General features: G+C 39.4%; 1 protein-coding gene across 4 annotated transcripts in view; it reads left to right on the top strand.

The window, feature by feature from the left end:
- The window catches only part of DYNC1I1 (dynein cytoplasmic 1 intermediate chain 1), a 336,617-nt gene that overhangs the window by 284,442 nt on the left and 24,601 nt on the right, over window positions 1–27,574 (top strand). For all 4 annotated transcript variants that reach the window (XM_082398343.1, XM_082398344.1, XM_082398342.1 and 1 more), the window contains one exon: window positions 26,018–26,158. In XM_082398343.1, coding sequence (XP_082254469.1) covers window positions 26,018–26,158 — 141 coding nt within the window. The remainder of the gene's footprint in view (window positions 1–26,017; window positions 26,159–27,574) is intronic.

Below are 27,574 nucleotides of genomic sequence, written 5' to 3'. Positions count from 1 at the left end.
TAAGACCGTTTGTTCAGTATTGCAATCCATGGACTGCCAGCATGAAAGGTGTGTGTCTTTATATGTCTGTCAGTGTGTGTGTGTGACCTTGTTTCTTCTTTTTACAGTATTTCATGTGTATCTAGATCTGTGATAAATTAGAACAGGCATGCTCTCCTTTAAGAATGCCCTCCCCAGTCCCCCAGAGGAATCTATTTGAAAAAATATTTCCTTGAGAGCAGAGAATGACCATGTCTTCTTTATCAAGTTTATGACAAATTTTTTACCTATTTCTCTGAGGTTGGTCTCTCCCCATGCTCATTCTTCCTACATAATCCTCTTTGATAATCTTCCTAAAATAAAACACACCTTTCATTATGCCATCTCCTACAATACATAACAGTGTTTGTATTCTGTGGAATCTTAACAGGCATTTTTTTTAAAGGCAGGAGAAGAGATTCCATGATTTAAAAGTAATACAGCAAGAGTTAAAGTGAACAAGTATCTTTATCAGAGAGGCCTTTTTAACTTATTCTTCAGGAATGGGCTGATTTTTGCCATGCAAAGGTCCCCACACTCATCTGGGTATGGGACTCATTTTTACCCAGGCACAGTGGGAGAACAGTATTCCTTGGAACATACCTTTGGAAACTCTGACGGACACCGCTCTACTTGCTCTCCTAATCATTTCAAACACCTCAACCTGCATTTCATGGTTTTCCACTCGCTTGGACAAGCATCTACCCATTAATCCCACAAGTTCTAAATGCACTCTTTCCAATTTGCATTTTCCAGTAATAATGTCAAACAAGTAAACAAAAATATCAGTAAGTATAGAGATGATTAATGAACTTGAATTTCTAGAGAGGGGAGAGAGAAAGAGGCTGAAAGGAAGGAAGAATTAAATGTCCAGAAATAGTATTTAGAGATGGAGGCGTGACAGGCTCTGAAAGCTGTGCAAGGAGCTTTCCATGAAGACAGGTACGATGCCAGCACCTCTTGGAATAATGATTAAATAAATATACCACTTATTTTCTTATAAACAGTCTTTATGTTCTTTATAGAACCAAAGTCCATGGGCGGGAAACAAGAAAGGAGAGCAACAAGAAAATATGGCTTAAGTCATAGAAATCAGACCTGAGGAGTATTTTACAGACCCCCTATTTAATTCCCTAATATTACAGAGAAGAAAACCAGTGTGTAGAGAGAAGTGATTTAGATATTCTTCTAGTTGCATATTTTTTCCACCTCACATTGATTGTAATTGAGTCAGAAATAAGTGCGTTTAAAAAAAAATGATTTTAACATTTTGAACTGTGCACTTATTTTTTTTTACACACACACTGTATTTTATTTTTACAAGAGATAAATAAACTGACACCAAGCTTTGTACATGGATGACCACAACAAAAGCAACAATGATTGCAATTACCAAACACGAAACACACTCATACTGTGTCATAATATTGACATTCAGTCCAGTAATCCTCCACTGTGACAGCTCCTTTACTTTGCAGTGAAAATTCATTTGTATATTTTTTGCCTCTGAGCCCGTGTGGGATTTTTTTTTTTTTAATCAAACAGAAAGTCACAAAAATTATAATCATCCTCATCAGTTCACTCAGTCCCATGTAATTAATTTTTTTTATCTTGATCTTTTGTTAGCACTTTTATGAATTCATCAGTTTTCCATTAGAGTTCCGAAAATGCTTATTCATTCAGTTCAGCAGTATAGTCAGTTACCAGAAACCTGTACTTGTCAGAGTCTTTTCCATGAATTCCTTGAAGATGAAACCCTTTTATAGGAACATTTTTGCAAAAGCATCAGAGTACACCCAGAACTGTCTGTAAATGACAAAAGACTTAAAAATGACCACGGTTAAAGATTTGATGAAAGTTCATAATAATGCAATTGACAAGGAAATTTAGTTATTTCTGAGAAATACATTTTAAAGTAATAACTAGAATTATGACTTATAACATTATACCAGAACATATAAGATTTTTAGAAATTTCATGTAATGTCTGAAACATTTATATTAACATATTTCCATACAAATAACCCAAAGAAAGTTTAGTATTAGTTTTTTGTTTTTGTTTTGTTTTGTTTTTTTTAAACATTTATATTAACATATTTCCATACAAATAACCCCATGAAAGTTTAGTATTAGTTGTTTTGTTTGTTTGTTTTTTTATACTGCAGGTTCTTATTAGGCATCAATTTTGTACACATCAGTGTATACATGTCAATCCCAATCGCCCAATTCAGCACACCACCATCCCCATCCCACCGCAGTTTTCCCCTCTTGGTGTCCATACGTTTGTTCTCTACATCTGTGTCTCAACTTCTGCCCTGCAAACCGGTTCACCTGTACCATTTTTCTAGGTTCCACATACATGCGTCAATATACGATATTTGTTTTTCTCTTTCTGACTTACTTCACTCTGTATGACAGTCTCTAGATCCATCCACGTCTCAACAAATAACTCAATTTTGTTCCTTTTTTATGGCTGAATAATATTCCATCGTATATATGTACCACATCTTCTTCATCCATTCGTCTGTCGATGGGAATTTAGGTTGCTTCCATGACCTGGCTATTGTAAATAGTGCTGCAATGAACATTGGGGTGCATGTCTCTTTTTGACTTATGATTTTCTCTGGGTATATGCCCAGTAATGGGATTGCTGGATCATGTGGTAATTCTATTTTGAGGTTTTTAAGGAATCTCCATACTGTTTTCCATAGTGGCTGTATCAATTTACATTCCCACCAACAGTGCAAGAGGGTTCCCTTTTCTCCACACCCTCTCCAGCATTTGTTGTTTGTAGATTTTCTGATGATGCCCATTCTAACTGGTGTGAGGTGATACCTCATTGTAGTTTTGATTTGCATTTTTTTACTGATTAGTCATGTTGAGCAGCTTTTCATGTGCTTCTTGGCCATCTATCTGTATGTCTTCTTTGGAGAAATGTCTATTTAGGTTTTCTGCCCATTTTTGGATTGGGTTGTGTGTTTCTTTAATATTGAGCTGCATGAGCTGTTTATATATTTTGGAGATTAATCCTTTGTCCACTGATTCGTTTGCAAATATATTCTCCCATTCTGAGTGTTGTCTTTTCGTCTTGTTTATGGTTTCCTTTGCTGTGCAAAAGCTTTGAAGTTTCATTAGGTCCCATTTGTTTACTTTTGTTTTTATTTCCATTACCCTAGGAGATGGATCAAAAAAGATCTTGCTGTGATTTATGTCAAAGAGTGTTCTTCCTATGTTTTCCTCTAAGAGTTTTATAGTGTCCGGTCTTAAATTTAGGTCTTGAATCCATTTTGAGTTTATTTTTGTGTATGGTGTTCGAGAGTGTTCTAATTTCATTCTTTTACATGTAGCTGTCCAATTTTCCCAGCACCACTTATTGAAGAGACTGTCTTTTCTCCATTGTATATCTTTGCCTCCTTTGTCATATATTAGTTGACCATAGGTGCGTGGGTTTATCTCTGGGCTTTCTATCTTGTTCCATTGATCTATGTTTCTGTTTTTGTGCCAGTACCATATTGTCTTGATTACTGTAGCTTTGTAGTATAGTCTGAAGTCAGGGAGTCTGATTCCTCCAGCTCCGTTTTTTTCCCTCAAGATTGCTTTGGCTATTCGGGGTCTTTTGTGTCTCCATACAAATTTTAAGGTGATTTGTTCTAGCTCCGTAAAAAATGCCATTGGTAATTTGATAGGGATTGCATTGAATCTGTAGATTGCTTTGGGTAGTATAGACATTTTCACAATATTGATTCTTCCAATCCAAGACCATGGTATATCTCTCCATCTGTTGGTATCATCTTTAATTTCTTTCATCAGTGTCTTATAGTTTTCTGCATACAGGTCTTTTGTCTCCCTAGGTAGGTTTATTCCTAGGTATTTTATTCTTTTTGTTGCAGTGGAAAATGGGAGTGTTTCCTTAATTTCTCTTTCAGATTTTTCATCATTAGTGTGTAGGAATGCAAGAGATTTCTGTGCATTAATTTTGTATCCTGCAACTTTACCAAATTCATTGATTAGCTCTAGTAGTTTTCTGGTGGCATCTTTAGGATTCTCTATGTATAGTATCATGTCATCTGCAAACAGTGACAGTTTTACTTCTTCTTTTCTAATTTGCATTCCTTTTATTTCTTTTTCTTCTGTGATTGTCGTGGCTAGGACTTCCAAAACTATGTAGAATAATAGTGGTGAGAGTGGACATCCTTGTCTCCTTCCTGATCTTAGAGTGAATGCTTTCAGTTTTTCACCATTGAGAATGATGTTTGCTGTGGGTTTGTCATATATGGCCTTTATTATGTTGAGGTAGGTTCCCTCTACGCCCACTTTCTGGAGAGTTTTTATCATAAGTGGATGTTGAATTTTGTCAAAAGCTTTTTCTGCATCTATTGAGATGATCATATGGTTTTTATTCTTCAGTTTGTTAATAGGGTGTATCACATTGATTGATTTGTGTATATTGAAGAATCCTTGCATCCCTGGGATAAATCCCACCTGATCATGGTATATGATCCTTTTAATGTGTGTTGGATTCTGTTTGCTAGTATTTTATTGAGGATTTTAGCATCTATATTCATCAGTGATATTGGTCTGTAATTTTCTTTTTTTGTAGTATCTTTGTCTGGTTTTGGTATCAGAGTGATGGTGGCCTCATAGAATGAGTTTGGGAGTGTGCCTTCCTCTGCAGTATTTTGGAAGAGTTTGAGAAGGATGGGTGTTAGCTCTTCTCTAAATGTTTGATAGAATTCACCTGTGAAGCCATCTGGTCCTGGACTTTTGTTTGTTGGAGGATTTTTAATCACAGTTTCAATTTCATTACTTGTGATTAGTCTGTTCATATTTTCTGTTTCTTCCTGGTTTAGTCTTGGAAGCTTATACCTTTCTAAGAATTTGTCCATTTCTTCCAGGTTGTCCATTTTATTGGCACAGAGTTGCTTGTAGTAGTTTCTTAGGATGCTTTGTATTTCTGAGGTGTCTGTTGTAACTTCTCCTTTTTCATTTCTAATTTTATTGATTTGAGTCCTCTCCCTCTTTTTCTTGATGAGTCTGGCTAATGGTTTATCAATTTCATCTTCTCAAAGAACCAGCTTTTAGTTTTATTGGTCTTTGCTATTGTTTTCTTTGTTTCTATTTCATTTATTTCTGCTCTGATCTTTATGATTTCTTTCCTTCTGCTATCTTTGGGTTTTGTTTGTTCTTCTTTCTCTAGTTCCTTTAGGTGTAAGGTTAGATTGTTTACTTGAGATTTTTCTTGTTTCTTGAGGTAGGCTTGTATAGCTATAAACTTTCCTCTTAGAACTGCTTTTGCTGCATCCCATAGGTTTAGGATCGTCGTGTTTTCATTGTCATTTGTCTATAGGTATTTTTTGATTTCCTCTTTGATTTCTTCAGTGACCTCTTGGTTATTTAGTAACGTATTGTTTAGCTTCCATGTGTTTGTGTTTTTTACTTTTTTTCCCTGTAATTGATTTCTAATCTCATAGTGTTGTGGTCAGAAAAGATGCTTGATATGATTTCAATTTTCTTAAATTTACTGTGGCTTGATTTGTGACCCATGATGTGATCTATCCTGGAGAATGTTCCGTGCGCACTTGAGAAGAAAGTGTAATCTGCTGTTTTTGGATGGAATGTCCTATAAATATCAATTAAATCTATCTGGTCTATTGTGTCATTTAAAGCTTCTGTTTCCTTATTTATTTTTATTTTGGATGATCTGTCCATTGGTGTAAGTGAGGTGTTAAAGTCCCCCACTATTATTGTGTTACTGTCGATTTCCTCTTTTATAGCTGTTAGCAGTTGCCTTATGTATTGAGGTGCTCCTGTGTTGGGTGCATATATATTTATAATTGTTATATCTTCTTCTTGGATTGATCCCTTGATCATTATGTAGTGTCCTTCCTTGTCTCTTGTAACATTCTTTATTTTAAAGTCTATTTTATCTGATATGAGTATAGCTACTCCAGCTTTCTTTTGATTTCCATGTGCATGGAATATCTTTTTCCATCCCCTCACTTTCAGTCTGTATGTGTCCCTAGGTCTAAAGTGGGTCTCTTGTAGACAGCATATATATGGGTCTTGTTTTTGTATCCATTCAGCAAGCCTGTGTCTTTTGGTTGGGGCATTTAATCCATTCACGTTTAAGGTAATTATCGATACGTATGTTCCTATGACCATTTTCTTAATTGTTTTGGGTTTGTTTTTGTAGGTCCTTTTCTTCTCTTGTGTATCACACTTAGAGAAGTTCCTTTAGCATTTGTTGTAGAGCTGGTTTGGTGGTGCTGAATTCTCCTAGCTTTTGCTTGTCTGTAAAGCTTTTGATTTCTCCATCAAATCTAAATGAGATCCTTGTGGGGTAAAGTAATCTTAGTTGTAGATTCTTCCCTTTCATCACTTTAAGTATATCATGCCACTCCCTTCTGGCTTGTAGAGTTTCTGCTGAGAAATCAGCTGTTAACCTATGGGAGTTCCCTTGTATGTTATTTGTCGTTTTTTCCTTGCTGCTTTCAATCATTTTTCTTTGTCTTTAATTTTTGCCAATTTGATTACTATGTGTCTCGGCGTGTTTCTCCTTGGGTTTATCCTGTATGGGACTCTCTGCACTTCCTGGACTTGGATGGCTATTTCCTTTCCCATGTTAGGGAAGTTTTCGACTATAATCTCTTCAAATATTTTCTCTGGTCCTTTCTCTCTCTCTTCTCATTCTGGGACCCCTATAATGAGAATGTCATTGTGTTTAATGTTGTCCCAGAGGTCTCTTAGGCTGTCTTCATTTCTTTTCATTCTTTTTTCTTTAATCTGTTCCGCAGCAGTGAATTCCACCATTCTGTCTTCCAGGTCACTTATCCGTTCTTCTGCCTCAGTTATTCTGCTATTGATTCCTTCTAGTGTAGTTTTCATTTCAGTTATTGTATTGTTCATCTCTGTTTGTTTGTTCTTTAATTCTTCTAGGTCTTTGTTAAACATTTCTTGCATCTTCTCCATCTTTGCCTCCATTCTTTTTCCGAGGTCCTGGATCATCTTCACTATCATTATTCTGAATTCTCTTTCTGGAAGATTGCCTGTCTCCATTTCATTTAGTTGTTTTTCTCGGGTTTTATCGTTTTCCTTCATCTGGTACATAGCCCTCTGCCTTTTCATCTTGTCTATCTTTCTGTGAATGTGGTTTTTGTTCCACAGGCTGCAGGATTATAGTTCTTCTTGCTTCTGCTGTCTGCCCTCTGGTGGATGAGGCTATCTAAGAGGCTTGATGGGAGGGACTGGTGTTGGGTAGAGCTGACTGTTGCTCTGGTGGGCAGAGCTCAGTAAAACTTTAATCCACTTGACTGTTGATGGGTGGGGCTGGGTTCCCTCCCTGTTGGTTGTTTGGCCTGAGGCCACCCAACACTGGAGCCTACCAGGGGCTCTTTGGTGGGGCTAATGATAGACTCTGGGAGGGCTCACGCCAAGGAGCACTTCCCAGAACTTCTGCTGCCAGTGTCCTTGTCCCCACGGTGAAACAGAGCCACCCCCCACCTCTGCAGGAGACCCTCCAACACTAGCAGGTAGGTCTGGTTCAGTCTCCCCCCGGGGTCACTGCTTCTTCCCCTGTGTCCCGACGTGCACACTACTTTGTGTGTGTCCTCCAAGGGTGGAGTCTCTGTTTCCCCCAGTCCTGTTGAAGTCCTGCAATCAGTTCCCACTAGGCTTCAAAGTCTGATTCTCTAGGAATTCCTCCTCCCGTTGCCGGACCCCAAGGTTGGGAAGCCTGACGTGGGGCTCAGAACCTTCACTCCAGTGGGTGGACTTCTTTGGTATAAGTGTTCGCCAGTCTGTGAGTCACCCACCCACCAGTTATGGGATTTGATTTTACTGTGATTGCGCCCCTCCTACCGTCTCACTGTGGCTTCTCCTTTGTCTTTGGATGTGGGGTATCTTTTTTGGTGAGTTCCAGTGTCTTCCTGCCGATGATTGTCCAGCAGCTAGTTGTGATTCTGGTGTTCTCGCAAGAGGGAGTGAGAACATGTCCTTCTACTCTGCCATCTTGGTTCCTCCTCCTGTGCACCTATTTTTATTTGCCATTTAGTAGTGGACTCAAATGCTGGAATATCTTGCAATTTTCTCTTGCTTAATGATGCCTCACTCTATTGTCATAAAGCTATTCTTAAAATAATTTTAATCGGCTGCAAGAAACCCAGCACTTTAATATAATGTAAATTGTCTTTTAATGTATTTGTCTGTTGTTTCTCTCTTTTTATTGAGCCATGAGCTTCTTGAGGTCAGTGGCCATAGTTCACATCTATTCTATATTCCCCACAGCTTTCAGTCAGAGTAGTAAATAGTTAATATATAATACAGGCTGATTATCTTATTGACCAATTACATATAAATTAAATTAAGCCACTAGCAGTAATGTTGCTGATTAAAGATAGGGTAAAGTCTGAAGTTTTATATTTACTGCAAATTTATTTTAATCCTCATTCAGGCACCCCAGTGACTGAAACATAACTGCACCCCAAACACAAATGGACCTGCAAAGACACCTCTGTCCATTTTAATTGATATTTTTGACAATCGCATTCTCTGCTTATCACCTTTTTTCTATTCCATTGATTTTTGCCCCTTCTGTCCAATCAGTTGTACAAACATGAACACATGAATGTTTACATATCAACCTACATGTCATCATTGCAAAACATGCAAGAATGTAATAACAGTCTAGAATTTTTTTTCATATTCCCCCAAAGTCCATAGTTTAAGGTTCATTCTTAGTGTTGTACATCGTATGGGTCTGTACAAGTATAACATACAACCATAATTATAACATCATACAGAGTATTTCACTGCCCTAAAAATCCTCTGTGCTCTGCTTATTCATCCCTCCCTCCCCGCAACTCCTGGCAACCACTGATCTCTTACTGTCGCCATAGTTTTGCCTGTTCCAGAGTGTCCTATGCTGGGAATCATATAATATGTAGCCTTTCCAGATTAGCTTCTTTGACTTGGTAAAAATGCATTTAAGGTTCCTCTGAGTCTTTTCATGGCTTGATAGCTCATTTCTTCTTATCACTGAATAACATTGCCTTGATATTCTACAGTTTATCAGTTCATCAGGACATCTTTGTTGCTTCCAGGTTTTGGCAATTATGAATAAAACTGCTATAAGCATTCGTATGCAGATTTTTATGTGGGCCTTAGTTTTCAATTCCTTTGGGTAAATACCAATGAGTATCATTGCTGGATTGTATGCTAAGAGTATGTTCAGTTTTGTAAGAAACTGCCAAACTGTCTTCCAAAGTGGCTGTACCATCTTGCATTCCCACCAGCAGTGAATGAGAACCCCTAGGAGTCCCCCATCCCTCCCCACCAAGAATTAAATCTGCAGCCCTCCAGGACTGTTTGCCCAAACTTGCTCTAACAGAAAATGTTTAGGGCAGTGAAACTACTCTGCTACTACAGTGGTGGGTACATGTCATCATACATTGGTCACAGCCCATAGAATGTGCAACACCAAGAGTGAACACTAAGATAAACTATAGACTTTGGGTGATAATGATGCGTCAGTGTAGGGTCATCGATTGTAATGAATGTCCTGCTCTGTGGGGAATGTTAATAATGGAGGAGGTTGTGGGGCAGGAGTATACGGGAACTCTCTCCACCTGCCTCTCAATTTTGCCATGAACCTAAAACTGCTCTAATAGCTAAAATTAAAAACACAAATACAAAAAACCATCCTATATGTGGAAAACCAAACACTTCAGGAATGAAGTAAAGGTATATTTTTAAAATTAATTTTTATTAGAGTATAGTTGACTTACAATGTTGTGTTAGTTTCAGGTGTACAGCAAAGTGAATCAGTTATACATATACATACATCCACTCTTTTTTAGATTCTTTTCCCATATAGGTCATTACAGAGTATTGAGTGGAGTTCCCTGTGCTATATAGTAGGTCCTTATTAGTTATCCATTTTATATATAGTAGTGTGTATATGTCAGTCCCAACCTCCCAATTTATCCCTACTCCCTTCCTTTCACCCTTGGTAACCATAAGTTTGTTTTCTACGTCTGTGACTCTATTTCTGTTTTGTAAATAGGTTCATATGTACCACATTTTTAGATTCCACATATAAGTGATATCATATGATATTTGTCTTTCTCTGTCTGACTTACTTCACTCAGTATGACAGTCTCTAGGTCCATCCATGTTGCTGAAATGGCATTATTTCATTCTTTTTTATGGCTGAGTAATATTCCATTGTATATATGTATGACATCTTCTCTATCCATTCCTCTGTTGATGGACATTTAGGTTGCTTCCATTTCCTGGCTATTATAAATAGTGCTGCAGTGAACATTGTGGTGCCTGTATCTTTTTGAATTATGGCTTTCTCTGGATATATGCCCAGGAGTGGGATTGCTGGATCATATGGTAGCTCTATTTTTAGTTTTTTGAGTAACCTCCATACTGTTCTCCATAGTGGCTGTATCAATTTACATTCCCACCAACAGTGCAAGAGGGTTCCCTTTTCTCCACACTCTCTCCAGCATTTATTGTTTGTAGACTTTTTGATGATGGCCATTCTGACTGGTGTGAGGTGATACCTCTTTGTAGTTTTGATTTACATTTCTCTAATAATTAGTGATGTTGAGCATCATGTCATGTGCCTCTTGGCCATCTGTATGTCTTCTTTAGAGAAATGTCTGTTTAGATCTTCCACCCATTTTTTTTATTGTGTTGCTTGTTTTTTTTGATATTGAGCTGCATGAGCTGTTTGTATATTTTGGAGGTTAATCCCTTGTTGGTCGTTCTTTCTCCAGTGATAGAAAGCAGCAGCGTGAGTAAAGGCTTGAAGGACAGAAGGGTTCCAGTGTGCAGCGGGGATTATGAACCCAGCCGACTGGCTGGAGCAGAGGGTTTTGATTAGGGGACGAGGGGGAAAGCACATTTGGAACGCGTGGTCCTGCCATTTCAGCACTGATCTGCCCCAGTGGGATCAGATGGTTGTATTCATAGCCCCGGACTGTCTTGTTAGAGCCCTGGCTCTGGGATCTGTGGCGTGGAGGTACTTTCTCGATGTAGCTATTTGTACTGAGCCTGTCACTAGCTCAGCAGGAGGTAAAAATTACTTGACAGTCTCTCCTGGCTCTCACCCATCCAAAGCGTGAGGGAGAGTAGGGGTGTCAGAGAGGGTGGGCATTGGGGAGAGAGAGTCCTTAAGAGCTGAAGCGTTCAGTGAGGGAGAGTGAAGTGCATTGAGAGGCTTACCCACATTCTGGGGCACCCGTGCCAGGCAAGCAGCCCCACCCCACCGTGGGGTCCCTGTGCCCTCCACCCCCCCCCCCATAGTTGACCTTTAATCCAAAGTGTTTGGTTCCATATGGAAATCTCTCTCTCCTCTCTCTTTCAATTTCTATCTCATTTTTGCACACACACACACACACACACACACAATTATTATCAAAAAACACTTTGGAATTTAAACTCTCAGCTAAGGATCCTTTTCCTAAACAAAAAGCTACAATTTAATACATTTCTATTGGTTCCCTATTACATAGCAAACGGGAACCACTCGCCGTATGCAGTACAATCGTTTAAGCCCATTTGACTTCTAAAGGCGAGGGCGATAACATTTTGGATTTCATTTTTGTTTGTCCTATAAGAGTATTGAGTTTTGGCCAAAACCCCAGGCCCTGGATGAATGTGCTTCAGACCTCACTTTTTGTCAGGAGGCCAAGTGGACTTGGGAGAGAGGGTGGAGCTGTCTGTTCAGACATGATTTTTAGTTTTACCCTTTGCCTCTGGAGCCAGGGCCCTGGCCCGCATCCAGCGCACGAAGAGAAGATTATGGTATTTTCTAGGTAATTTTAAGGAGCACAAACCCAAAGTAAAGTCAGGTGGTTTCAAGTCTGCACTGAATTTTTCATGTTAAGGATTTGTCCTGATTCGGGTTTTCAGCAGAGCTGTATTTTAAATGATGAAGGGAACTGTATTCTTCTGGAGACAGGCATGTTTTGGTTGTTTGCTAATGACCTCTGGTTTTGCTTATGGGGAGTTTTGTTAACAAATGAAAATGTAGCAAAATAAAACACTCTCTTTCGTACTTTCTTTTTTGGCTTCCTTTTCCTTCTTTCTTAAACAATGGGAACGCTTGCAATAAGCTGTCAAAACCAGGCTATAGATATTAGTTATTGTAGCATCATTAATACTGTGCAAAAATAAATTAGTCACTTTGGCAATCAAACACATTCTTGTGATCTCCTGTCGGTGCTTTTAAACAGAGCCTTCCCCTGCTGTTTGATAGATCCTATTGTTAAGAGAAGGAGCTGTAGAGATGTATTCAAAAATTCTTTGAAATTTCTCCGGCCTCAGGAACCCATTCAGCAGGAATTAGCCTTTAAGGAGGCTGATAAGGAGAGCTTGGCAGGGGCCTGCCTGCTCTGGAGGTGAAAGGTTGACCCCAGGCCCCAGGTATTGAGGCAGCATCGAGTTTTCCACTCTGTGTCCTCACTTGTCCCAGTTGTCTCAGCAACATTGCAGAACTAGAGGTGTGAAGTAAAGTGAAGTTGAAAATTAAAAAGAGGCTCTGCTGCCTCCAGAGAGGCTTTATATTCACCACAGGCTCTTTCCAGTGGAAGACACAGTAAACACAGGGTGAGCTGCCATCATTGACTGCAAAGAAAACAGCATTCTGCCTTGCACTTTTGGGGGCAATTCCACAAATGCAGAATCATAGGGTAAATGTGCCCATGTGGGTGTGCATTAGAAGCCAAGGAAAAAAAGAGAGCCTTCCTTCTCTTTTCCTTTGAGAGCTGTATTAGTTTGCTAGGGCTGCCATAACAAAGTATCATAGATGGGGTGGTTTCAACAACAGAAATTTATTTCCTCACCGTTCTGGAGACTAGAAGTCCAAGATCAAGGTATTGACAGGGTTGATTTCTTCTGAGGCTTCTCTCCTTGGCTTGCAGATGGCCGTGTTCTCCCGATGTTTTCCCTCTGTGCATATTTGTATCCGAATCTCCTCTTCTTAAAAGGACACCAGTCATATTGGATTAGAGTCCACCCATATGACCTCATTTAACCTGAATAACCTCTTTAAGGAGGCTATATCAAAATAGTCACATTCTGATGTACTGGGGGTTAGAACTTCAATGTATGACTTTTGGGGCCAACACAATTCAGCCTATAACAAAAACTAAGGTTATTTCATTATCACAGTTGACCCTTGGTTATGGACAAACAAATTAACGATAATGAGCTTTTCTTGAGGTTCTTTCACACATACCCCACCCCTAGTGCCTGAAGGGCTCCAGTCCCTCCAAGGCTGACTCCCAGGGGCAGCAAAGCCCTGAAGGACCCGTGGATGTTGAGGGAAAGTTGCAGGAACAGTTGATGCATTATGGTTAATGTGAGAAGTAAGTTTGTTTGTTTGTTTTTGGTTTTTTTGGTTTTTTTTTTTTTTTTTTTTGGTTCCTACAGGGCTTTAATACATTTAATTTCCAATTGCTGGCATTTGTGAATGTGATTTTTGCATGAAAATCATGGACTTACATTAATAGATTCATCTTAAATGCCTGGATTTATAGCATAGAAACTTCTTCCACAGTTCAGAAGTAACATCAGAAGTAGTTATCTCTGCAGTTTTTTAAAATTAATTTTTATTGGAGTATAGTTGATTTACAATGTTGTGTTAGTTTTTGCTGTACAGCAAAGTGAATAAGTTATACATATATCCACTCTCTTTTAGATTCTCTTCCCATATGGTCATTACAGAGTATTGAGTAGAGTTCCCTGTGCTATACAGTAGGTCCTTATTAGTTATGTATTTTATATATAGTAGTGTGTATATGTCAATCCCAATCTCCCAGTTTATCCCTAGCCCCCCCCCCTTTTCCCCCTTGGTAACCCTAAGTTTGTTTGCTACATCTATGACTCTATTTCTGTTTTTTAAATAAGTTCATTTGTACCCCTTTTTTAGATTCCACATATAAGTGATATCATATGATATTTGTCTTTCTCTGTCTGACTGACTTCACTCAGTATGACAATCTCTAGGTCCATCCATGTTGCTGAAATGGCATTATTCCGTTCTTTTTTATGGCTGAGTAATATTTCATTGTATTCCATTGTATATATGTACCACATCTTCTTTATCCATTCCTCTGTCAGTGGACATTTAGGTTGCTTCCATGTCTTGACTATTGTAAATAGTGCTGCAGTGAACATTGGGGTGCATGTATCCTTTCGAATTATGGTTTTCTCTGGATATATGCCCAGGAGTGGGATTGCTGGATCATATGGTAGCTCTATAGAGAAGTAAGTTTGTTGATGCTGAATCCAAAGACCTATTTCATCATTATCACCATGTTCAGAATACGTTTATTAACTGGTGCAGGATATCTAGTCGCTGTGTGGTGCTGATTTGGATTCAGGCTTCCTTATGGTCAGTACAGCATTCTCTTGTTTTCAGGCATCACTCTTCTTCTCGCGACAAATAAACATGTAAGAATATTCCATGAAAAAGTATGTTGATCTCCTTCTCAAATCAATCTCTCTCTCTTTCTCTTCCTCTTTTCCTCTCTCTCTCTCTCTCTCTCACACACACACACACACACAAACACAAACACACACACCAATTGAAATGTATGTGTTAAAAAGAATCTCAGGTACATGCTAATACTTTACATCCCGGGATAAGTTTTTTTTGTTTTTAATGAGATAAAATTCATCAGACATTCAATTCCCAATACCCTGTTCCTATAATACACAGGAAGGCCTGACTAGATTTCCTACTGTCCAAGCCTAATTTTTTATTACTCTTTTTCATATCACCTTCCTCCACAAAAACAGTCCCCTATGTCTGGTTCGTTGCCCATGGTTTACAAACATGCTGAAACCTTTGCCATGACCGGGTAGTCTTCATCAGAGATTACATTTAAGGTAGCAGACTGGGGGGAAAGGTTCAAACCAAGGTAGCATGCTAGAGTCAGAGATAGCCTAAGCAGGATGCTGAATCAAAAACCCATCAGGAAAAGTGGAGGTTCAGCCCTGGGGAGACTAAGAAAGAATCATAAGCCCAAAGAATCAGGGGAAAGTTCAAGGCTCTGCTCAGAGGTGTCAGGCAGAGATGGGACTGCACCCAGATGCTACCTGCTTCAGCATCTACTGTCAATGCACCTTGTCTGCCTCAAGATGCAGTGTTTGCCAGGCTCAATGCCAAGTGTGAGATATAAAGCCACATAAGAGATTGTCCAAAATGTCAAGGATGTTACATCAAAATGACAAGTGGGTGGTCTTAAGAAATAAAGAAGGCAGACCTAGATACAAACACCAGTAATATTAGGATCCTCTTAGAGGTTTGTGGTTTGTGATTGGATGGGTTGGCTTAAAGTATCACAGGCATGTCCGAAAATTTTTCTTTTTAAAAATAATTAATTAATTTAAATTTGGCTGCGTTGGGTCTGCATTGCTGTGTGCAGGCTTTCTCTAGTTGCAGCGAGCGGGGGCTACTCTTCATTGTAGTGCGCGGGCTTCTCACTTAGGTGGATTCTCTTCTTGCAGAGCACGGGCTCTAGGTGCATGGGCTTCAGTAGTTGTGGCTCACGGGCTCAGTAGTTGTGGCGTGCAGGCTCAGTAGTTGTGGCGCACAGGCTTTGTTGCTCCACGGCACGTGGGATCTTCCCGGACCAGGGCTCGAACCCGTGTCCCCTGCGTTGGCAGGTGGATTCTTAACCACTCTGCCACCAGGGAAGTCCCGGCATGTCCGAAAATTTGGATTAGCTGGCCAAACCACTTGAAGAGCCAACATGCGTCCAGACCAACCACTGCCATATTTCCCAGCCACTCCTCAACCTACCCTCTTAGCCTTTTGACACTTCCCTCTCCAAGACCATTGGTGAACCCCTAATTCCAAGTGTGCCGGCTTCTTTTTAGTACTCATCTTGTATCATACTGTCTGCTACTTATTCTTGCAGCACTCTGTCCTCTCCCTCAGCACCTCTCGTGAATGATTCTTTGGCACAGGCTTCAAGCTTGCCCCTCTTTCAATTCCAGACCTACATTTCGACTGCCGGCTTAACCTGAGTGTCATCTCCAGAGACTCAAATGTACCATGTTTAAAATGCAAATCAGATCTTCCTCCCCTACTCTGCTGCTGCTTCTATTTTCTATCATAGAAAAGCTGAAAACCCTTGCATGAATGTTAGACATCTCTGAACCTGTGTAGCACATAGCACAATGCTCTGCACATTGATCAGTACATATTTAATAAATGAGTAGCTTATTGCATTAAAGATCTTAACTCTATACTCAAGACCATTCATAACATGTCCTTACCTCCGACTCTATCCAAACCAAAATTATTTCCTATTATTCCTTAGGACAAATCCTCAGAGTCCGCTGGGCTGTCCCCACTTCTCACCTTCCACCTGGGAATTCCATGCTGATGTACACAGCCAGGTCTTTGTATGCTTTGCTTCTCCCCCACCCCTCCCCACCGACTGGCTTCCTTACCATCTGTCAAAGTCTATGCATCTTTCAAGGCTGGTCCCATCACCTGTCCTAGATAATACCTTCCTTGACCACATCAGACTGAGGTAACCACCAACATGCCATCCCCCCAGTCTCCGAATTCCTCTGGCACCTAACATCTGTACCACAGAATTTAGCACCTGGCTACCTACTTTCTTTGGTATAAACAAACCAGAAAGCCAGTCTCTTTTCCAGGGATTCACAGACATGGTAAATTTCTCCTTGAGTTTTTCCCAAGAATGTGTCTTTGAGGAGGAATTTATATTCTTTCTTTCTTCATATGGGGAAATCTGCATACCTCCTTGGGACACGATGTGTTTTCCCCTTTGTCTTAGTTATCAGGAAATTTAGAGCTGATTCATTACCAGATTGTAATCATCAGGATCCTAGTATTAGCTGTCTATTCTATCTGCCTCTGTTGTGTGTTTATTCTTAATTTTGCAGTATATTTAACTTGTAAGACAACATCAGTCCTTTTGGAACAAAACGAGAAAATAGGCTCCCAAGCAAACAATTTCTTCTCTTATTATTTCATAATTTTCATTCTCCTACCTGGATTTCAAGTCCTTATGAACAGTCAGATCTTGTATTTCTATTGATTTCCCAAAGTAGGAAGCATATGGTAGGTCCTCAATAAATCATTGTTGATGAATCAATACTTTTGGATATCCTAAGTGAAATAATGTACTTTGTTAAGGTAGGGTAGATTATTTTAAACTGTGTTGGAAGCACGTCCTAAAAATTACGTAATTCTAACCAAGGGCCCTGAGTATATCTATTTCTGCTAGCATTTTGTTAAATATTTAAAATATCAGAAGAAGGAAAGACAACACAATAAAAATCAAAAGTTAAAGATTTGGCTATTACAGTATCTAAGCATAACACTTAACACAAGCAAGAAGATTAATGAAATCAATAGTTTACTGCCATTAACACTGACCGATGACAGAGTGCATTTTTTCCCACAAGCCCAAAGCCCTGCTAGCTGCCTCTGGTAAACAAGACATTCAGGTGGTGTCTGACTTATTTTTTCTTCCCTTATCCTCATTTTCACTCCCCCTTCCTGACGTAAGGTAGCAAACATTAAAATCGGCTTTCAATAAAACTACCTGTGCCAGTCATCAGATTCTTTTCTTTCCTTTTTTTTTTTTTTTTTTGGGCGGGGGCTGGGGGGGAAGAAGGGGGTTCCTTTTTTAAGCTCACCCAGGGAGAATACTTTAACTTTGAAAGAAACCACAAGAATGTAATCATCAAGTCACAGCCAGACTTAGCCTGTGTTCATACTTCCTGTCCTTTTACCCCTGCCCCAACCTGAGCCACCCCCCTCACCTGCTACCCCGCCAAACATTCACCCACCAACACATAACTATAGCTGTTAAATATTTATACAGCCATGTGCGAATAATCCATATAAGTGCAAACGCTTTTGAGACTTAAAATTCACCCAGCTGACTGGGCTTTATTGTTGTGCGAGAAGGGCTTGCTGAATCCTTTCTTTTGCTCTTTTAACCAGAGCGGAAATTTTGCCTTTTCATTTCACGGATATGCTGCGTGAGTTGCCTTCCCCAGCCTTCTCCTTCTAAGCACTAATGTTTGAAGAGAGAATGAGAATAACAAATAACAGATACAACTGTCTACACAGTTATGAGATTCAAAGATACCTCCACCCCTGCCTCCTGATCTAACCCGCATGTCATGTCTGATGTTGGAAGATAAATTAAAACTCATCTCTGTTCCCCAAAGTAGCTGTGTTTGGATCAGACCAATGTAGGTCCATCTTGGGCAGCCTCATATGACCTCTTAGCCTTGAAAATCGTCCAGGGTTCATAATCAATACTAGGTTATTTTCCCATGCCCATCTTTAGTATCCTGAATCACCTTACCTCATGCTTAGCTGGTGTTTCCATTTTGAATAGAAGTTAATTTCAATTTGGTTTAGGCAAAATAAAATAAGGTAAGCAAATCTGTTGCAAAGCAGGAAGCATATCAAATGTATTCCACGTCTGAACTGAATGTTTTGAACTTCTGCTATGTGGGATTCTCTGTGCCAGTTCTCTCCACCGTTAAAATAAACACAACTGTCAGCTATCCTACTCCTGAATATAATATAAAAGATACATTGCATTTAACACCAGGAGACACAGGGGTGCAGACCCACAAAAAACTTGCCTTGACCCTTTGAAAATGTGCCCTTCACATGTATGTAGGACACATATATAACAATTGAATGTATACGATATACATTCAATTGTTGAGCAAGTAGAATGAAATATTTAATTACTCTGACAATTTTACCATTAGATTTTAAACCTGGGTATTTGGGTATGTGACTTCTTGAAAAGTAATGAAATTTGTACAGCAGGTTCTTATTAGTTATCCATTTTATACATATTAGTGTATATAAAATTCAAAAATTCAAAAAAGAAATGAAATTTGTCTAAATGTTATATTTACTAAATGTAGTGCGACCACTAATGTCAGATTAGCTCTGAGAACTGGCAAGTGTTTACTCGGGGAATTTAGACATAAGTTATGAAGGGAGAATCAAGGTGTAATCCATGGATCTAGGTTTATAACTTTATCTTTCTAAATTTTTAAGAATTATATGTTTGTAAATTTATATATTTACATATATATGTATGTATATAATTTATAAATATATATTAAATATAAATTTATTTACAATGGGGAGGGAGTTTATAAGCCAGATGCTAGAGTGGATGGAGGTGGACAGTTTAAGGACCAGAGTGGAAATATTCTGCCACTTAATCTACCCACTAATAAAATGCAGTTGTGCAGTTTAACCCGCAATAGGAACAAATAAATAAACAAAGCTGCTTAAGCCTGCAAAATATGTCTATACTGGCTCCGCCTTCTAACTTTTCAAGGCACGGCTACAACCACACTTCTAGCTGCTTCTAGGTCCAGCCCTAGGTCATCCCTCTACACCGGCTAACCCTTCACACCAGTCTCCATCCCTTCCCGCCTGCCTTCTAATACACGCTCTCATCCACCTGAACATTATCTTCACATAGAATGTTTCTTTCTCTAACTACCGTCATGTTGCACATGAAACCACTCGGCCGTGGTAGGAGTAGAATTGGGGCAGCAGTAACCAAAGAGGGGCTCTTCTGAACTTGCTTGCTTCTACAGCCACAGAGTCTGTCAGAGAGAGACGGTCAGTCCAGAGGATGGCCACCCACATGGTACCAATGAGCCAACCGTCGAGTGACCATCTCTGCCCTGCCTCGACTCAAATAAGCCCAGAGGCAGAACTTACCAAAAGAGCCCTAGCAGCTGAGGTGAATGCAAACAGCTCAATTCAGAAGAGCACCCCTGCTTGCTGAGTGTCTTCACAAGGATTCTGTACAGATTTGTTTCACTAAAATGCCTGTTTTAAAGGAGAACCTTTAGGTGGAGCTGATATGCATAAAACTCGTGCCAGTGTGGGGAAATACTCCTTTTATGAATGAGGGAGGCAAAGCTGGTAGCTTTTTCCGTGGCTTTAAACACTCAAATACTAGTCAGAACCTGTGAATATGTATACATTCTTTTATATGGATAATTATCCTCTTTATTGGTGGCGCCTCCTGGATTAGAAGGATTCTTCCATGCAAATAAGCCGTAGAGGAAGGTAGTGCAGCAAAGAACACCTTTTATGTGGCTTCAGTACTTATTTAGCAAAACTTCTACATTTATAGAGAGGCAAATGCTAAATTCCTGGATTTCTATAACCTTCTTTGTAATTCTTTTAACTAATTCAAGTTAAAGTCCTTAAATGTATTTTTGGTTAATGCACACAAACAACAAAGAGACCCACTGTACATCTTCTGTTAAGAATAGCTCACCCAAAGTGTTTATGCCTGATTTTGAATTTCTGACCATGGTAGAAGCAGGTAAAGATATGATTCGGGTATCATGAGTACTGTTACAATATTAGCCACAGAAATTAAGATAAATACAGGATACTTTGTGCTTTAGAAAGACACTACATTAAGTTGCAAATAATGTTTTACAGCCATAGTACCAAATTCGCAACGCTTCTTTTGGGCCAAGCAAGTTGGTGGTTTGGTTTGGTTTGGTTTGTGAGTTTGGGTTTGTTTGTTTGTTTAAGCACTTTCTTTTTATGGTAGAAGCATCCATTTTTGTGTGAGCTTTAAGTTTGGGGGTCCTTTGGTGGTTTTTTAAAAAGTGATATTGTGGTCTCACATTTTAATGTTTCCTGGAAGAACTAGCTGGCTATTTATTTTAATTACTTGACAGGAACCCACATGACAATTTTTGAAGGACATTTTCTTATTACTCATTGTTTAGTATTTTGGTCATCATTTTTCCCCCAACAAGATATAGTTTTCAAGGTAAGATTCCATTTGTTTTCCTTTTATTTCAGAATAAAAATATAGAAATTCTACTGTTAGTCGTCCACCCTGACCTGACCTACCCATGTAACACCTCCTTCCCCACTCCCTCCTCACCAAAAGAAAGGTTCATGGTTTGGGTAGACATTTCTAAGTTGGCTTTGAGAGCTAATCATTTACAGGCAAATGCAACCTCAAGAACCACAGTGTTTGGAGGTATTAGGAGGCATTTTAACACAAATCTTCCTATTCACCAACCTTCAAAAAACTAAAGCCCATTAGGATGCCTTGAGCTGCCTGATAGGAGGAAAATAAATCATATACAGGAAAATAAAACAAACACTATATTCCCTGGATGTGACTTTGGTACATTTCTAACGTCAGAAATAGAAATTCACCTCTCATGAAATCATTTTACAGTTAACTGATTGGAAAAATACGCAGCTCTATTCATTGTCAGAAGTATACTTGTAAAATCAAAGCTCAATCCAGAGATCGTCTTTATTGTAAAACGTTGATGGATGTTGTAACTGTTCATTTTTGAACAGAGTTCACTACCTGCCTCTCTTATGTAAATTTAATATTCTTTATCCCTTCTCTGGTCAAATAGGAGGTCTTGTATTACTTTTATTATTTCAATTTTTCTCACTGAAAACTACCCTCGTACATCTTTGTGTATTTTGGTGAAATACAAAGTAAAAAAGAGTCACTATGATATGAATTCCACAGAACATCAAGGAAGATGGCTTTAATTATAATACTTAGTTTTGAATAACTCTTTGTTAAACTTTCACATGCTTTATTCCACTCAGCCCTTACCACAGAACAGAGTCATAGAATCACAAAGCCAGTGGGAACCCTTGAGGTCAATTGCTCTAGCTTTCCATCTTACAGATGAAAAATAAACTGCAGATCCAAGAATGTTAAGTTAAATTTCCCAAGGTCTGTAGTTTTTCCACTTTCTCCTACTTCCTTTCCTATTCCATACTCCCTGTGTTATCCCCATCTATCAGATGAGTCCCTCACCCAAAGTCGTATAGACATTCAGTGAACTTGAACCCGGATCTTTGCCTCTTAGCATCATTTTATTCTGCTCTCTAATGCATGGCCTGCTTTAATCTCTGCTGGCTAAAGGCCTATTTCCATCCTGTTTCCTGGTTTTCAGAAGAGAAAGACTTCTGTTAGTGTCACAAGGTGCTAAGGATGCCTGGAATTGTATGGGTGACATCTTCAGGATTATTAATAACCGATTCAGGAAATGAAACACTGTGCATGTGATATTTTTGAACTCTTTCTACAAGTTACACAGTGTGTGCTTAGTAAGTATTGGTTGAATTGACGGGGACAGCAAAGTGGAGAGGTAACAGATCTTTTGCTCTTTCTGTAAAGACCGAAGACCTTCACTGTGTTTCATAGAGGACCACACGGTTCCAGCATATAGAGGATGTGCTTAACAGCTAGAAAAACCAGAGAACCAAATCCAACACCACCACTTACAACCTTCGTGGCCTTGGGAAAGTTACTAACTTTCCTGAACTATAATTTTCTCTTCTGTAAACACCATCTACCTTACAGAGATTTTATGCGGATTAAATTAGACAATGTGTGTATAGAGTCAGGCACACGCAAGCACCCAATAATGTACCCTTTCCTGCCCTTCAGGTCTGTCTGGGAGGTGACTGGTAGCCTGATTCTCCGCTCTGTCTGAGAATCAGGGCATTAAAATCACACTGGTCGGTGTCTGGATATTTTGGCACAGTTCTGGAAACCCGTCTAAAACACAGGGCGTCACAGCTTTATTTCATTGGCATGTGTCACACATGCCGTAGGCTGCGTTACAAGGCAGTTTTCCTTTTTGTTCTCTAACAGGTCTCTGATACCAATCAGGGCATCAGAAAAGAGAACACGCAAGTGAAGGGGTTTGTGTCTAGTGAAATTTGATTGTCTTAAAAAACGCTTTCTACAGTAACACATAGTGGAATGATATTTAATTTACTAAATGGCCTTGAGTATTTTGTAGGGTTAATATTTAAAATCACCAAGCTTCTGTATCTTTAATATATATAAATGATATTATAGTATCCTCCTCAAAAATCATTGGTCACATTTGCCCCTACACTCTCCACCTTTTCAAAACTTGTAGTGTTCTAAAATCGGTGATAGTGCAATAGCAAGCTATAACAACTTTGTAGATACAAACATATGTTTCAAAATTCAAAAACAGAATCTTTAGACCCTAATGCTTTTGATATATTTTGTTAATATTTCATGATATATATGTAAATTATGAAATGTTTTATATTAAGTGTTTGAGACAAATTTTCAATGAGGTTTTCAGCTTACCCTTTGAGTCCCAAATAAGATAGAATGGAAGACTCCTCTATTGAAAAAAATGCACTTAATATTCGGAATAGCACTGCTTACTATTGTAAGAGTGGCATTAGCCTATGCCCATAGCATGTGCCGTTCTAAACGTGAGAACTGTTGGTTCATAGATGTCGGTCCCCTTGGCGCCCTAAAAATGCCTTCAGTCTCGACCAAGACTTCTTCATCCTGTGAATTTATCAAAGTTAGAACAAAGCCTTTGAAAATATAAATCCTTCTCCCTGCCCCAAACATGCACAATCTGTAGCTTAGAATTACTTGCACAGTGACTTCAGTCTTGGAGGTGGGAGGTGATAAGGAAGCTGAAGAAAACCTAGGGAATAATAGCATTTCAATACAATACTGTTAAACACAAGAAAATTGGTTTTTGGTAAGATGAACAAAGCAGTTATTTCCAGATGTTTAAAAAGTAAAATCTCCAGGATATACTAGAGTTTTGACCAAGTTTCTTCAAAAGGAAGACACCAAAAGAAAAAAAGAAAGAAACAACACTAGAGATTAGCAGCAGAATTTGAGAGAATTAACATATCGAATAATATCAACTCCTTAGAAGATGACTCTTTAAAGCTAGATGGTTTTCTAATTGATCAAAGCAAGGACTGAAGATGAGTTATGTGTTTATTGAATGTATGTGTGCATCTATGTCTAGACCTCTGTATACTCAGTTATACTATCAGCTGGGTTATTAAGAGAAGATACTGAGAACTGACTTTTTAAAGCATGTGTAAGTCTTTTCTACTCTTTGATTTTAAGAAAAATGTGTTACTCATATTCTCTAACAAATAGTGACTAGCTAGCTACAAAATCAAGAATTTGGGGCAGGAATAATCTTCTACGAAGACTTAGAATTTAATATTCACAAGTAGTCAGTGAAGGAGCAGCTACTCCACCCTGCCTTTTTTTTATATTAATAAGAAAAAAAGATGATATAATCATATTAATTTAAGGTCATTGGGTATTCAGATTTGCTGAAGAAGTTAGTTTGAATCACCTCATCCAAACAGTGAGAGGAAGAAAAAAAGCTACATAAATAGCAAATAGGCAGATAATCTTAGCTCCAAATTACAGTGCACATAGGGGATATAATAAACTTTTTGGCATAAAAGAGGTATAGGGTATTAAAATACAAAACTATAAGGCTAAATGTCCATTTAATTCTTTTTGAGATCTCAATGTCACATGTTCTTTTTAGGTACTACTTAAATTAAAAATAAGACCACACACACCACCCGCCCCACACGTACAATGTCCCATCTAAAATCTTCCGTTGCTTTAATAGTCTTAGAGTTGTGTTCACGTCTCAGCAACGCCAAAGCAAGATAATTCCTGGAAAGAGAAATCACGTATAGTCACTACCTTAACAAATTTTTGCATTAGGTTTAGGCTGTGGGAGTTTTATTGTCTTCCCATGATTTTTCTCACCTTGATTTCAGCACACGCATTTTGTGAATTTTATTTGCACTCACAGTACATTTGGGGAGTTTGCTCCAATATTTGGAGCTGATTCCCCACAGATACATTCTTTGAACGTTTTCTGCAGAAAGTATTTGATTGTTCATATTGTATGTTACCGTTTTTTGATCTTATTACTCTGGCCTGTACAGGCATTCAGCTGAACCCATGAAAGGAGTACAGACAGCTGACTGGATGAAGAAGACATTGGGGGAAAAAACTCCCATTGTTTAGATTTCTGTCAGAGGATATAAGAATGCTTAATTTCTTTTATCTCTAGGGCTTTCATTATCATTTAAATTTCATTTTACATTAATTGATCAGGGATTAGTAAAGCCATTATGCAGAAATTAGAATAAGACACGCCAGATGGAATGAATAATTCATGAAGTCCAATTACGTTTTATTTCTGGTGTACTTTCAAACTTGCCTCTGACTTCTGTGCTATTTTGATGTGACAATATTCACAGGAAATCAAGAGTGCCATTTTAATTTATTGTATCCCTCCGAAGGGGAAGCATTTGTATGCAGTAGGGGTATGCTAGTGCATTTTCCCCCAGAACACCGATTTTAGAAATACTGGGTAATCTAGAAAACGTGGTTCGCCTCCTACGAAGGTTCAGGGGCATTGCATTGAGCCTCGCCAGTCCACCTGATTTGGGTGAACTGACCCTGGAGAGAGAGACCAGAGACTCAGAACCGCGAGATTTTTCACCTCCCAGAAGAGCTACAAATCCCTTTAAAATATGTATCCCCATCCCCGCCGCAGAGGAGCCATTAAAGTATAAATTTGGCCTCGAGTTGGATTGGAAGCAGAGTTGCAGCTACAGAAAATGACCGCGAGGTGGCAGGCGTTGCCTTCAATGCTAAGGGTTCTGGGTCGCCGGGACCGCCGGGGCTTCCAGAGCCTTCCCCGCGGGTCTGATCCCGGCAGGCGGAGCACGCCTGGGTTCGGGCCCTGAGCGACTCGCAGAGCGTAGCCCGGCGAGAACTCCGAGCTCCTGGGCAGCCCCGGCCACCTGTCTGGAATGTCTCGCACGACTGTGTCTGAAACCGCCTCCCCCCGCCCGTCCCAGCCCCCAGCCCCTTAAGAGTCCCTCCCCGCCTCCCCCGCCCCCCTCCCCCCACCGTATTTACTTATGCCAGTGGACAGTTCTAGTAACATTAAAGCTGCGGTCCACCTTCTCGAGGACTTTCATCTCGGGAAGTTTTATGACACTTTGTGAATGTGCAAAGTTTTTAATTAGGCTCGCTAGACAGCCCGAGGCAGCCGCAGCGCCACAAAGTCTTCACGGTCTCTCTGCTTTACAGCACAACAAGCCGCTCTACTCCTTTGAAGACAATGCAGACTATGTGTACGATGTCATGTGGTCCCCCGTGCATCCCGCGCTCTTTGCCTGCGTGGACGGGATGGGGCGCTTGGACCTCTGGAACCTCAACAATGACACCGAGGTGAGCGGCGGCGCAGGCGCCGGGCCGGGCCGGGCGGGCTGGGAGGGGGGCGCCGTCGGCCTCTCTCCGTCTCCCCCTCTCTCTGAAATGGCCTTTTTTGGACAGACCCTCCAATTGCAGCTGGGCTGCCGACCCCCCATTCTCCGCTGCTGTGCAGGGTATTGGCAGATGTGTTGGCCCCAAATCATTTAATCTCACTTCATCCCTAAACCGTGGCGGAATCTTGGACAATTGACGACCCTTCTCTGCAAAGAGCAAAACCATACGTGTTCACGCCTTTTACTGCGGGAAAGGACACTCGGGCATATTTCAGGGTGTTGAAATAACTCTATTGGCAAACACTTGGAAAAGTAAGCTTTTGTGGACTTTGACTTGAGATTGGGCTTTTTAAAAGGGCTATTTGCCAGTGTTTGCTACTTGCACAATTTCTGTTTTAAATCCATAAAAGATGATTCTCTTGACTGTTTATGTTTAGATCTAGTCGCCATTTGAAATTTACAAGGTGAATAATCCTTGTCTAAGATGCCGAATTCACAGATAGACTTTTATAAGTTTCTAACTCTGAACATGTATGTTAAACTCAGTATTTTTTTTAATGAGATTTTAACATGTCACATTTAGAGTCCTTCACAAGTGAAAATTTTTTTCAAAAAGCAATTAACAATAAGGAAATAGTCTTTTTAAAAATTTTACTATATATATTAATGTTTTAAAAATTATGCCACGTATATTTTTCCTTTTTTACACTTTCTCAAAATTATTGAGGTGCTAATTCAGGTAGCAGAGTTTTTGGTTGGGTTTTTTTAAAAAAACATGAATATTAAATGTCCTTCAGTTTAATACAATAAAATGGTCTCGTCGTCATCTCCTGGTCTGTGATTCAGGGCAGCTCTCCATCAATAAGAATGGACAGGTAAGAAGAGCAAGTGCTGAAAACTACATGTCAAGTGGAGAACGAGAGAGGGGTCTTTTGAAGTGTTCTGAGCAGGAAACAGCTCGGTCTTTTTAATTAGGAAGCCTACAGCTGGAGGATATGAGGAGGGACGGGCTCCCCTAGTATTTTTTCTGGGACGGGCTCCCCTAGTATTTTTTCTGGGAGGGGGCAGGGAAATATCCTTCAGGTGTTATTATTGAGTCACTGTACCTTGCAAGATTATATACACCTAAAACCACTGCCAAATAGTTGTCTTTTTAAAAAACTTTCCGTTTACGTCTATTTTTTCCTTTTGGCTACCAGAAGTGTATGACAAGGACAAGAGTTATGTAATGAAGCATCTTTGGAAATAAAGGGCACAAATACGTGCAGTGCCCATCATTTCAGATGTTGAAATGTTTATAACATTATTGCTTTTATAGAAAGGTGTTATTACTCTACGATGTAATGGTTTCCCAAAGTCTTTCATCACCGTTGATTAA

The sequence above is a fragment of the Balaenoptera borealis genome (genome assembly GCF_965194805.1).
Source record: "Balaenoptera borealis genome assembly, chromosome: 7".
Classification (NCBI taxonomy): Eukaryota; Metazoa; Chordata; class Mammalia; order Artiodactyla; family Balaenopteridae; genus Balaenoptera; species Balaenoptera borealis.
This window is presented reverse-complemented; position numbering and strand designations above follow the sequence as displayed.